The 12,914-nt window shown below is 40.8% G+C and overlaps 1 protein-coding gene across 2 annotated transcripts in view; it reads right to left on the bottom strand.

Annotated features, from left to right (window-relative positions):
- Nucleotides 1-12,914, bottom strand: part of itsn2b (intersectin 2b) — a 44,490-nt gene that overhangs the window by 9,976 nt on the left and 21,600 nt on the right. For both annotated transcript variants that reach the window (XM_080428740.1, XM_080428741.1), the window contains exons 19-28: nucleotides 12,619-12,743; nucleotides 12,154-12,405; nucleotides 10,537-10,730; nucleotides 9,156-9,211; nucleotides 8,638-8,804; nucleotides 8,330-8,360; nucleotides 8,064-8,185; nucleotides 6,360-6,456; nucleotides 5,486-5,680; nucleotides 18-139 (exon numbers count right to left, since the gene is read on the bottom strand). In XM_080428740.1, the coding sequence (XP_080284866.1) occupies nucleotides 18-139; nucleotides 5,486-5,680; nucleotides 6,360-6,456; nucleotides 8,064-8,185; nucleotides 8,330-8,360; nucleotides 8,638-8,804; nucleotides 9,156-9,211; nucleotides 10,537-10,730; nucleotides 12,154-12,405; nucleotides 12,619-12,743 (1,361 nt within the window). The remainder of the gene's footprint in view (nucleotides 1-17; nucleotides 140-5,485; nucleotides 5,681-6,359; nucleotides 6,457-8,063; nucleotides 8,186-8,329; nucleotides 8,361-8,637; nucleotides 8,805-9,155; nucleotides 9,212-10,536; nucleotides 10,731-12,153; nucleotides 12,406-12,618; nucleotides 12,744-12,914) is intronic.

The following is a 12,914-nucleotide window of genomic DNA, read 5'->3' as shown; positions in this document are numbered from 1 at the left end:
AATAACATAACATATACCTCCAGTACTATCTGCAGATCTTCAACGTATCTCTCCTCTGTCTGGATCAGTTCATGAATGTAACCTTGTCGCTTCCTCTCCTGTGGACTCATAGAGTCCAAACTGGTCAGATCTGCACACCCTGCAGAGGAAGAGGAGAGGAAGGTTCATCACAGCTGTCAGTTCAACAGCCTGACAGTCTGCTGGAGAGTGCACTGTATATGAGAGGTAAAGATGAATCCATCACAAAGCGCTCAGATCACATGTTTATTCTGTGTGGACATTTGAAATCAGGCTCTTCGTCAGTTTACTGTAAACTGGAAGGAGGAAGGTCAACCCATAGATAAGATCTCCAACACAAACATAGAAACCAGGTACTCAACAATCATTAACAAACACACACACACACAATCATTATTAACACCACCACATGGTGATTACAATGAGTGTGCATCTGTGAATATTTCTATAGAGCCTTTTATACATACATACATACATACTCTCTCTCTCTCTCTCTCTCCCCCACACACACACCCCCACCCACCCACCCACCCAAACACACCTACCTTGTAGAGACAAACCATTGAGACATTGTGACAGCCCTAAAGCATCCGTCTGCTGTCCCTGCAACCCTTCGTCCGTCTCGTCCCACAGCTTCAGAAACTCAAATCTGCTCTGGTTCTGTAAACTCATTGTCCTTCTCTTCTCCTGCCTTTTGTTCTCTTCCTTTCTTTCTGTCTCAGTCTCTCAGTATGTCTGTCTCTTTCTGTCTTTACTCACAGAGTTCTTATCCTCTGCTCTCTTACTGTTTGAACAAAGACAAACGCAGCAGACAAATCTGTTTGTACCAAAACAGGAAGGAGAATTCTTGCCCTCTGCACACGCTCAGAGCAGACAGAGCTTAGCTTCTTCTCCTTTCAGACTCATCCGAAAGTAATCATAATTAATGCTCAACAATTACAACTCCCTCTAGCAGGCAGATGTGTTTGCATGATACCTGTAAAATGTTTTATATTTGTAAAGCAGCCGTCAGTCAGAAATTCAGACTATTAAAAAACACACCTGGGTGTTGTAAACTCTATCATCACCAACATCTATTATTCTGTCTCTACGTTCCTGATTTAACCAATATGTAATTTTGACCTTGACCTCTGACCTGTTCCGACTAAAAGGTTAATCTGTCCATCCATTACTTTGCTAAGAGACAATGACACACATGGACAAGACCGATTACAATACCAACTCTTGATGACACCGCAGGAGGTATTTAAGCTGCAGTTCATATTCATGTGGACACACACACACGTCTATCTTAGCCATCTGTATTGTGTTGAAAGTGTATACTGTCAGACAAACTCAACACGTGTGCGCAGACACACACACACACACACACACACACACACACACACACACACACACACACACACACGTGAATAGACATTCCATTATCAACAGCAATGAGAAAGCATGGTTGTCATATCACTGCAAACCAACCTTTAATAACATTTGACTTCATACTCAGAAAAAGTATCACATTTTGCAAACATAGTTTCAGTCATTATGTAAACTTAAAGATGAACTGATGTGAAATGTTTTTCCACCCTTTTAGAGCATAGCCGTGGTCATAATGGGGACACAGTTAACTTACCAATAAAACAAAAAGAAAAATATTGTGTATTTTTAAATCAAAAGTCCAATCTTAATTAATTCCTGTCAAACAAAGACATGTGTGGCAGGTACATTGGCAGGTACTAACCAATTTTAAACAGTAATATTATGACAAGCACCGGTTAGTCTTTCAAACAGAGCTATGATTCATTATGCTAGATTGCTAGAGTGTGGTGCTACTCTGTTGAGTGTCAACAAACATGTACAATGATCTATATTTGAAGTTCTAAAAAATGACCTATTTTTCATTTACATATCAAAATATGTTTCTGAAAACATCTGAGGTGATAAATAGGCAATGCGGTAACAAACACTTGATTCAAAACTGCCTTATTTTATATTTCTTTTACTTTGTGGAGTGACATGACTCCCAGGCATATCATGATACTCAACAATGCCCAGAATCAGTGCTTATAGCCAGATAAAATAAGTACAGACAGCCGGTGTAATGGAGGTAGGTTGGAAAACTTAGTACGTTGCTACGTTCCAAACCCGCCTCCATTGCTGTGACTGGATGAGACATTGGCAGTTCCCGTTCCACTAGGAAATACACGATATCTGTATCTGTATCCAAAATGTAAATTTTTCAGGAAATGAAAAAAAGTGGAGTTAGGAGGTTTTGTTCATCATTGATAAGAACAGCTGGATGGACCTCCAAGCTCACAATGAGGTTGGAGGTCAAAAGGGGATGGAGCCTGGAGTCAGAAAAACCAGCTAACTCCGGTGGAGTAAGCTGGTTTAGCAGAAAGTTTGAGGATCCAATGGAGTTAGCTGGTTTTGTCTGAAGTGCTTTTTAATGCTTTTCATTGGTTCAAGATTTGTTTTACCAACACACAGACGTAAAGGGTGTTCAATGGCCCTGATTTATGGAAAAAAAATGCAAAAGCGTCAAAATGGAGTTAGCTGGTTTCTGCCGGACAGCAACGATATGGAAATATACTTTCAAAACATAATTTTATTTAATTAATTTAAAGATGAATTTTGAATTAAGAATAATGAATTTTGAGTTTGAAATGCTGTAAGAACTGACAACCAAACCGGGCAAAGTCATAACGAAAATCTGGAACAGGAAGAACCACTGAACGTAGAGGAGGGGGGGTGAGGAGGAGGAAGAGACAGGGGGAGGGGAGAAGGAATATGTGGTACAGTAAAGCAAAGTAAAGGGAGAATAACACACATTGAGAGAAAGAAGGAGAAGACAAGCAGGACTCTCATTTCTCTGCCATCAGTTGGAGCTGTGATCCAGTTCACTTCAGTACACATCAGTTCAGAACTCAAAAAAGCAGGAAACTGACTGAATAATTCAGATGTTTCAGGACACTGACTGAATGGTTCAAATATTTCAGGAAACTGAATGAATGGCTCAGTTGTTTCAGGAAACTGAATGAATGGCTGGATGAAAGGGGAGGTAAACTCACTTCTCCCATAGAAAGGTGATGGCATTCACTGCCTACAGTCCCCCCCCCCCCTTTTCTACTCTGTACATACAGTGTTTTATATTTGTTTATGATATTGTATTTTGGTGTTATTTTTATGTTATGTATGGTGTTATTGATGTTGATGAATTGAATACATAGGACCACAATGTGTTTCAGGAGTCTGACTGAAAGGTTTAATTATTTCAGGACGTGGACAGAATGGTACAGTTGTTTCAGGAATGGCTCAGATGTTTCAGGAAAGGGATTGAATCGTTCAGTTGTATCAGGAATCTGACTGAATGGCTCAGATGTTTCAGGGAACTGACTCGATGGTTCTGATGTTTCAGAACACTGAGTGAACCATTGAGATGTTTCAGGAATCTGTCAGAATGGTTGAAATGTGACAAAAGCGGTCAAACACGCTGAATCATGTGTTGTTTTTTAAGGACCTGAAAACAGCCTCCCCCAATTGATTTGTTCTGAGCAGATCCGATATTTAATGTTTCTGTTCTTGTGCTCCACCCTAACGTAACATTCCTAAACTGGTCAGAGCAACAACAAAAAAAGGCTAATAATACTGTTGTTTGTTTTACATTAATGTATGCAATACGCTCAAAACACTTTGTTATAGCATGAATAACATTGACATCAGATCAAACTAAATGACACATTCTTCCTTCTTCATGTTTATTGTCCATAGTAATACTGTATGTTTCACTTCCAAATCAAAAAAGGATATTTTCCTTTTTTTAATTATTTTACAATGTCAGGCAGCTATTATAGATCATGTTATCATGTGTGGACTCGCATGGGGATCTCGCCAAAGTAGGGGAAAAAAACTATAGAATAATCCTATTTGACCCAGTTCTGATTGGAACATGTGGTATGGGTGTATCCAGTTGAACATACCAGTCAGTCAGAGAAATGTCTCCTGTCCAGGTAATAAGTTTCAGCTTATAAAGTTGCAAGCATGACAAGTTAACCTCAATCGCTCCCATTTGTAATAACTTAACCCATTAAAACATATGTTTTTCAATAACAACAGTGGTTCTCCAAAATAGCAGATATACAAGCTCACAGCGAGTCACTTCGTTATCTGCTATTTTTATCTGCTATTTTTGAACATTTTTGAAAAATCTTTAAAGTGTTTTAAAATGTTTCATTTTTTTAAATATAAATCTTCACTTCTGGGGGTCCCTGTCAAAAAACTGTTTCAGATGGGGGTCCGCAGCCAAATACATATCATTTTGGGGGGCCTTGGCACGAAAAAGTTAGAGAACTACTGATTTAGAAGGCATCTGTAGAATCGGCCTCAGGTCTTAATGCGCTATTAACTCAAATACATAACTTACTAATAGTTATGTACTAATATGGGACATAACTTAGAAATTTGCATAGTTTATTTTTGTATGCCGATGAAATGTCCTCTGAAAATACTGAAAAACAATGTGTTTGCACTTCGTATTAGTAATGCTAGAATGCAGCACAACATTATACACAAATCTGCAACTGTGATCTGTTTAGACAAAGCTTATAACTGTAACATTAGTGAGCTCAATTTACTTTAGTTCAACTGTGAATTGGTGTAGGCTAGCAAGTGGTGACTAGATAATGTGCGCAATAATGTCTGGAAACGCAGAGCAAGTTAGCTACATAACTTACGGCTACACATTGCCCTCTGGCAATAAGGTCCGGTTGTGACTGTTGCACCTGTTCTCTAGTAGGAGCATGCATTGATACTATGAAGGCATGCCGAACCCTGATGTAGATCTAAAGACATTTGGGAGTTAGGACATGAATGTTCTACAGGAACAAAAATCTAATGTTATTTAACCGGTAATGGAGATTTCAAATTAACGTTTCAGTTTGAAGCAATTAAAGATTATTATTGTTTCCATTTTTGCTCCTAGTAAAATATCATTCATATCCGTTTTCTCCACACATTTTCTTTTCCTTGTCTATTAGAAAGTAACAGAAGTGGGATGGGTGGGATTAGTGGGATAAAGTGGGAGGTGCATCCATAGACCACGCCACTTCAAAGCAGAGTTATAGTAGGTCTCTCTGAAGACAAGAAGAGGAGAGGAAGACATGGAAGGAAGAGGAGGACGTTCTACCACCCTGAAGAGAGACAGACAAGAGACAGGAAGGAGGTAAAACTGAGAACAGGTGAAAGAAACAGAGAGGGGTGGACAGAGGGATGTATGGACGGATAGGTAAGAGGTAGTATTGATGAACAGACAGATAACGAAGGGTTTAGTGAGTAGTCGCTGAATGAAGTACAGAAAGACTCATAGTTTTACAACAGCATCTTCCCATACCAATATGCTGTTACACTGACTGCGGAGAACAAAAAGTGAGACTGAGCTGGATCAATTCAAAGACAACTGTTTTACGGTACTCACACTGCTGACTGGGATCAGGATCAGCCGTGGTCACCTTGACGTAGTTGGTGGGGAACAAGCCGGTGAACCCGTTCATCTCTCCTCTCCACCAATCAGCATCATTCTTCTCCATTACGTTGATCAGCTGACCTTTAGAGAAACTCATTTCGTCCCCGTTGGCGGCTGTGTAGTCGTACATGGCAATCACCTGACACACTGTGAGAGTACGGAGGTTAGAGAGAGAGTGAGAGAGTGTGTGTGTGTGTGTGTGTGTGTGTGTGTGTGTGTGTGTGTGTGTGTGTGTGTGTGTGTGTGTGTGTGTGTGTGTGTGTGTGTGTGTGTGTGTGTGTGAGAGAGACAGTGGTGTAAAGTAACTAAGTACTCAAGTACTTTACTTTAAGTACAATTTTATGGTATTTTTTACTTCTTCAGTATTTCCAATTTTCAATACTTTTACTACTATTCCACTACATCTCAGAGGCAAATATTGTACTTTTTACTCCACTACAATTATTTGACAGCTTTAGTTACTACCGGTAGTTACTTTGCAGGTTTAGATTCACAAAACATACATTAACCACTTCAGCCCTATATATATTTCGGCCATTTGAAAATAGCCGATCTACAAGCTCACAATGCGTCGCAATGCGGCGCATTGTAAACTTGTGAAATGGGACATTCTGCACTATCAGTACTTTTACTTTTGGTACTTTAAGTACATTTTGATGCCAATACTTTTGTACTTTTACTCAAGTACATTTTGAATACCGAACTTGTACTTGTAACAGACTATTTTTACAAAAGGGTATTGATACTTTTACTTAAGTAATTTTTTTTAGTACTTCTTCATTCACTGGTGAGAGAGGGACAGTGAGTGTGCGTGCGTGCATGTTACCTGGTAGTGGTGCCGGTGTAGACTTGCCACTGTTTGATCCAAGCATTTTAACATGTGAGGCAGGAAACCAGCCCTTCTGACGTTTTTTACCTCTGGCCTGTGACAGAATGACATCGGCATCTCATCATGACAGCCTCTCAACATGTTATAATCTCATCATGATATCAAAACCTTAACACATCGCATGCCAATCGCGTAGATCTACGCAAACCTAAATAAAGTGGTATTTTTTCTCTCGCAGTGACACATTTCATTGTAGCACACCCGGAATATGGAAATGAAGTCAATCGAAGATTTTTGTTCCCATCTGCCGCCGCTCTAAAGCTTCCGCTAAATTGCCATTATCTCGGTGTTGTTTTTCTCCGCGCTGAACGCTGTTTGAAACGGGTTTTAGAAACTGCGACTACTGCAAAATGGAATGTCGCCGATTGAAAATGTCTTCTCTGGGCCACTCACACAACTACCCTGTGTGTCTACAAACAGTTGAACACGCGATCATAAGGTATTTAGCGAGGTCTGTGGCGAGGTGAAAAAACAAAAAAAACTATTAATCGCTGGCAGTGGGTGAGTACATTATGATATTAAACTCTGGCATGGAATGTGTTAATCATGCAACACATTCTCAATCTCAAGTCATACTATAGAGATGAGGCGGGGCAACATCTGACCATGCGTCACCCATTTGATGTGATGGGAAACCCCATGTTGTCACAGGAAACACTATGTCAACGCTCCCGCTAGTCCCACCCACACTGGAATGTGGAAGTGCCATTCTCACTCCCAACTCGAAATAGGTTGACATGTCCACTAAAAACATTCAAAACAAGGCAAGGCACTCCGTTCGAGTTGCATACGGATAGGCAGAGAATCGTAAATCATCACGTCCTCGTCAACATGCGTCAAACGGGTGCCAAGAAAAGTCTCACTAAATACAAGCATTACTGTAGTCACTGAGGAAGCATGCAGGGTTTTTAAGTCATATAAAACAAGTGCTCCCCCGTCCCGACACGATAAGTGGAGAAAAATACTTGATGTAAATTAAATTAACTGGAGGTTCGGGCCGCCCTCACACCTAGGTTGCACCGCCGATCCCATTGATATGGCCATATATGGAGATCTCTGTATCTGTCAGTCCTTGTCACTTTTATGGGCATAAATCGCGATCCCTGATGTCATTAGTATATGGGCATGGCTCCTTTTGTGGCCATATATGGAGCTGAGTGATTTGTTTGTACCTGATGACACATTGACCTGCGGTTGCTTGTGATGAGCACATGGTTGCTTGGGATGTGTTCATGATGACACATGGAGGTTAGACAACACACTCCATATTTGGGCGTAGCTGCGAGGAGGACCGTTCTAGTTAAGGCAATCAATTCTACATGGTTCAGCTCTTCAGTAACTGTTGTCTTGCCTTCATTTCTCATAAATCGCAGGCAACACACTTGTGCTCAAATACGACACAGATAGGCTTCAATTAAGGTAACAAGATGTACATCAAGTATTAATTGATCTGGGATGATTTTTTGGAGGATTTAAACCACACCAGGGGACATGCGGACAGGGTGTTTTAAGTATATTATAAAGTTTAAATGGAAGGCTTTGTGTTGGTGACCAGTGGTATGCTGCAGCCACCAGGTGGTGCTACCAGGTGGAGATGTTTTGCAGCAGGATCATATGGATGTGCCAGTGTGTAAAGCTCACCTGCAGTTCTCCAAGCCACCAGCCAGAGGGGTTCTTGGTCAGAACGAGGATGAGCTGACCTGGAGCCAGAATCAACTGCTCAGGACCAGTAGAGGAGTAGGCACTGGTCACCTGGGCTATGTCTATACACATGCACAACCGCACACACACCCACACGGATGAGAAATAAACACAGACATGGCTGCAGTGCACACACACAAATTTGAACTGCGGTGTATGTGTGTTCAAAGACATGCACATAAAGAGAGAAAATAAATAAATCTCACCTGGCTTCTTCTTTCCAGAGACACTAGACGTCTGTATAAAAATATGATGTTTGTGTTATATTAAATATGATTTCATTATACACAAATAAACAAAATACATTATTTATATGAATATACAGTACGTGTACCGGCTAACAATGGTAGCATTTTATTAATTTGTATTGTACCCTTATTTGAATAGGCTAATAAAAAGAGTTTACCTCAAAATTCTTCATCATAGACTAACACCAGTCAGAGATACTGTGCTGTAGGTGTACTGCATGTCTATCTGTATGTGTGTGTAGTATCAATGTATAACTGAATCTTACATCGCTGTCTTTAGGTTTGACATAGTTGCTTGGAAACACTCCAGTACGGTCTCCAATAGATCCACTCCACCATTCTCCCTCTCTCTGGCTCACTAAGACCACATCTCCATCTCTGAACGTCAGGTCACCTGTCTCAGGAGACTCATACGTGTACAACGCCACGTATTCTGGACACACATAAATACAAATACGACAGAAATCTTGTTATTACAACCCAGTACGACCTCTGGGCTGGTTAGACAGGCAGCACTAGCCTGAATTCCCTGGTCTGTTTTAATGTTACTGTACCTATATTAATTCATTTCGGGTTCACTTTATTGGCAACCCACAAGTGCATAATAGCAATTACAGTTATTCAATTATTTACTCAAGTATAAAGACTGCACAGTATTATGCAGTTTATATATATAGTATATAGTAAAAATACTGTTTCCAGCTCAAATGTAGTTTTATCAAATACAGATTAAGGCTGTTTACCATTGAATCATGAATATGTTCTGAGATTCATCTTACTGTACCTTCCCACTGCTGACCATCAATTGACTCTGTACCATCAGGAAGAGATTGCATGGGGCTAGAAAAACACACACACACACACACACACACACACACACACACACACACACACACACACACACACACACACGATCAAATCAAACAAAAATAGAACCTCACTTTTGAAGGTGAGGGATGACATTGACCAGTAGAAACAACAGTGAAATAATTGTCTCCAGTAGAGATCAAAACTACAATGAAAACTAGAAATATTGCACCGTATGCAGTTAGTCATTTCCACCCTGTTGGCGATTGTGACCTTGTCCTTCGACCTTTTTGACCAGAGAGTTAAAGGAGAATTTTGGACTAAAGTTTTCTTACCTTTTCTATGACGTTATGATATCTTAGGATGAATGGTACAGTAGAAAAATGTCATAACTCCACCCCTGAGCCGCCACAGCTTAAAAGGTGCGCGGATAGGCCTTAGGTTAGATCACATATTTTAATAGCTTTTTTTTTTTTTTTTTTGTGAGATCTGACGTTCATAGTGACAGAACACTATGCAACCAAAAAAAAAAAAAAGCAGAAGTCTCGCTAGACGAGATTGAAATCTCGAGATTTCAATCTCGTCTAGCGAGACTTCTGCTTTTCTTTTCTTTTTTTTTGGGACAGTGTAAAAGAAAACTTTAGTCCAAAATTCTCCTTTAAGCAGCCTACGGATAATTCCCACATTTCATGTTAATCCATTTAGACCTGAGGCCGATTCTAAAAACGCCTTCTAAATCCTGACCCAAGTTGTATGTATGTTGCTATATACTGTACATAGCAACAACAACTCCAAAAGAGGTTCCCGGATTGAAAGGTATAGTTACGTATAGGGTTTATCCACCCATCTCTTCTTGATTTTGACTGTGATTGGCCTTTGATATTTGAACCCAAAAGTTGACAGCTTGAACTCCAGCATCCAAATTCTGGGAGGAACTTTCACCCAAAACCGCCAATTTACAAGCTCACAATGCGTTCTGAGCTTGTAGATCGGCTATTTTTGAGGAAGATATTTGGTGTAGACAGAAAAGGTCCAAGGACAGAGCCAAAGCCAACTCACATCCAATTTACTAAGTCTAGACTAAGTGGTTAATAATCTCTTCTGGGCAGCCTAACGATCAACACCAAAGACAGACCATTAGAAAATCTCCCGTAGAGCCAGTGTGTTCTTTTTTTGTTCCACACACACACACACACACACACACACACACACACACACACACACACACACACACACACACACACACACACACACACACACACACACACACACACACACACACACACACACACACACACACACACACACACACACACACACACACACACACACACACACACACACACAGTATTTCTTACTCTGTACTCTCCTCTTCTCCCAACATGGTGACATATGTTTTGGGGAACCAGCCCTGTGCTCCATTCAGCTCCCCCAGACACCAACTCTCCTGTTGCTCCAATACTCTGATCACATCATCTTTACTGAAGTTTAGATGACTATCTGTCTTTGCTGTCCAGGAACACAATGCCTGGGCTAGCAATGTCCCTACCACCTGGAGAGAGCAAGAAGATGAGGGAGAAATAGGGAGAGAGAGAGAGCAGGAGGGAGGGAGAGAATGTGAGTGAGACAGAAGAAATGTACACAGAAAGAGAGAGTTTGACAGAAGGACAGAGAAGGCAATGCAATAAAAAACAAAATGGTATAGTTTTAATAGTACAATTAAAACAACAATTCACCAGACTGACACTAGGAGTCATGGGCACTGATTCCGTGGGTGCGTACTGGCCCGAGCACCCATGTAGAAGGCCGAGCACTGTCCAATTGAATACAATGGCAGATTAAACGTGAAGGTGTAGAGAAAGACAGACCTTCTATTCTTGATGAGAAGTTTTACTAAGATGTAGTGAACTTTCTGAAAGGCGATCAGAAAGAGCACTTCAGAACCATGTTGTCAGAGATCAACCAACTAGTGAATCTCACACTGACTGTCCCTGTAACAACCTGCAATTCAGACAGTACTTTTCCAGCCCTGCTGCGACTTAAAACGTATCTGCTGTCCACAATAGGGCAAGCAAGACTGAACCATGTCACTGTATTTAACTGTTACATGAATGTATCACAACATGTGAACCAGGATGTAATCATCAAGCGTATAGGCGGTTACACACCGGCGAATATGCGAATATACGCAAAATTCTGACTCGTTCCGAATAATTAAAAGACGCTTTTTTCGCTCTGCGAAACTGGTGTGGAAGCTTGCATTGACTTTATAAGGTTTAAAAAAAAAACATATTATTCGCATGAAAAAAATCGCCCCGGTGTGTAAGGACCTTATGGCTGCCAGGAGTAATGGACTGTCAACACCAATCAATGCTTTTAGAACTATATTGTTTAAAAAACTTCAAACTCAACTGGATGGCAGAGTCCACACCACAACATCAGTGTGGATGCTCACATAGTTGTTAGTAGTAATAGTGATTGGTAATATTTATTAACCGTGTGGGCCTATTTGTCGATGTTTTTTGTTCTTTGCTTGTGTAATGATTTAACTTGTTAAATAATAGCCCAATCCCTCCACCAAGGAAAATATTGTATTTTTTACATTACTAAAGAAAAGTTTCATGGCACTCTTCTTTTTAAAAAACATTTACAAACGGTTCTTCCTTGTGCTATAAGAAACCTTTCCTCAAACTTGTTATGTGAATCTGTTCAGAAGTTATACTTTTTGTGATAGCTCACACTAATGGCCGTGTCACCGTTTGGCCAAGAAATTATCACTTAATTCCTCCTTAAAGCTTGCTGCATAGTTTCAGGACTGGGTGCATCATCATGCGTCCTGCTCTGAATTTACAACTGCAACCAACCTTGAGTTCTCAAAAGGATATTAAGGCTGCATAAGCATGCAATCAAATCTGAACGGGAAGTTCAGAATGATTGTATTAACAAAACTCATAACAAAACCCATAATGCCTCACCTGCCCCTGGCCCTCAGAGTGGGTTGGATTTGGAGAGTGTGTCGGAGTGAAGGCAGACTTTGCTCCCGTTGCCATAGCAGCCTCTAGGTTGTTATGGGATGCTGTGGAAAGCTGTGGCTTGAGGGCCAGTTTGGGCTTGTCCGTGTTGTCTACTGGGTCCAGTCGCTCCACATAACTCTCTGGGAACCAGCCCAACTTCCCCAAAATGCTCCCATACAACCAACCCATCTCTCTCTCTGTACTCTCATCCACCTTGAAGAGAGAAAGAGGGAGAGAGGATGGAAAAGTGAAAGAAGGATAAAATGGAGGTTGAGAAAGAGAAGGATGGAAGAGAGGTAGGGCAGAGAGAAAGACATTTGAGTATTCAGGCATGTACTGTACATCAACACAAACAAATCAGAGGGCAGTGCATTGTGTTTTCTTTCGTGTTGTAATGTAATGAACTGTTGCTTGTTTTAGTCCCACCTCTATGACATCGTCGGCATTGAAGTTGAGTTCTTCCTGGTTGCGTGCGCTGAACGGGTACAAAGCTTTGAAGGAAGTGAGGGAAGCCGACTTCCGGTGCTCAGTGGCCCTGGGCTGGAGACCACCTAAGACAAATCAGGAGTTATTATCTGCACACAAAACCAACAGTGTGCATGTGGTGTGGATATGAGTGTGAAGTATATACAGTTTATATGACTCAATATAAACATATATATGTGAGACTGAGAGGGTGATGAGCCCTAGGGCTGATAACAGTCCTCTCAGGATAGTGTGTA

Source organism: Gymnoscopelus braueri (assembly GCF_963280865.1).
Source record: "Gymnoscopelus braueri genome assembly, chromosome: 1".
Classification (NCBI taxonomy): domain Eukaryota; kingdom Metazoa; phylum Chordata; class Actinopteri; order Myctophiformes; family Myctophidae; genus Gymnoscopelus; species Gymnoscopelus braueri.
The sequence above is the reverse complement of the archived record's forward strand: the minus strand, read 5'-3'. Positions and strand labels throughout refer to the sequence as shown.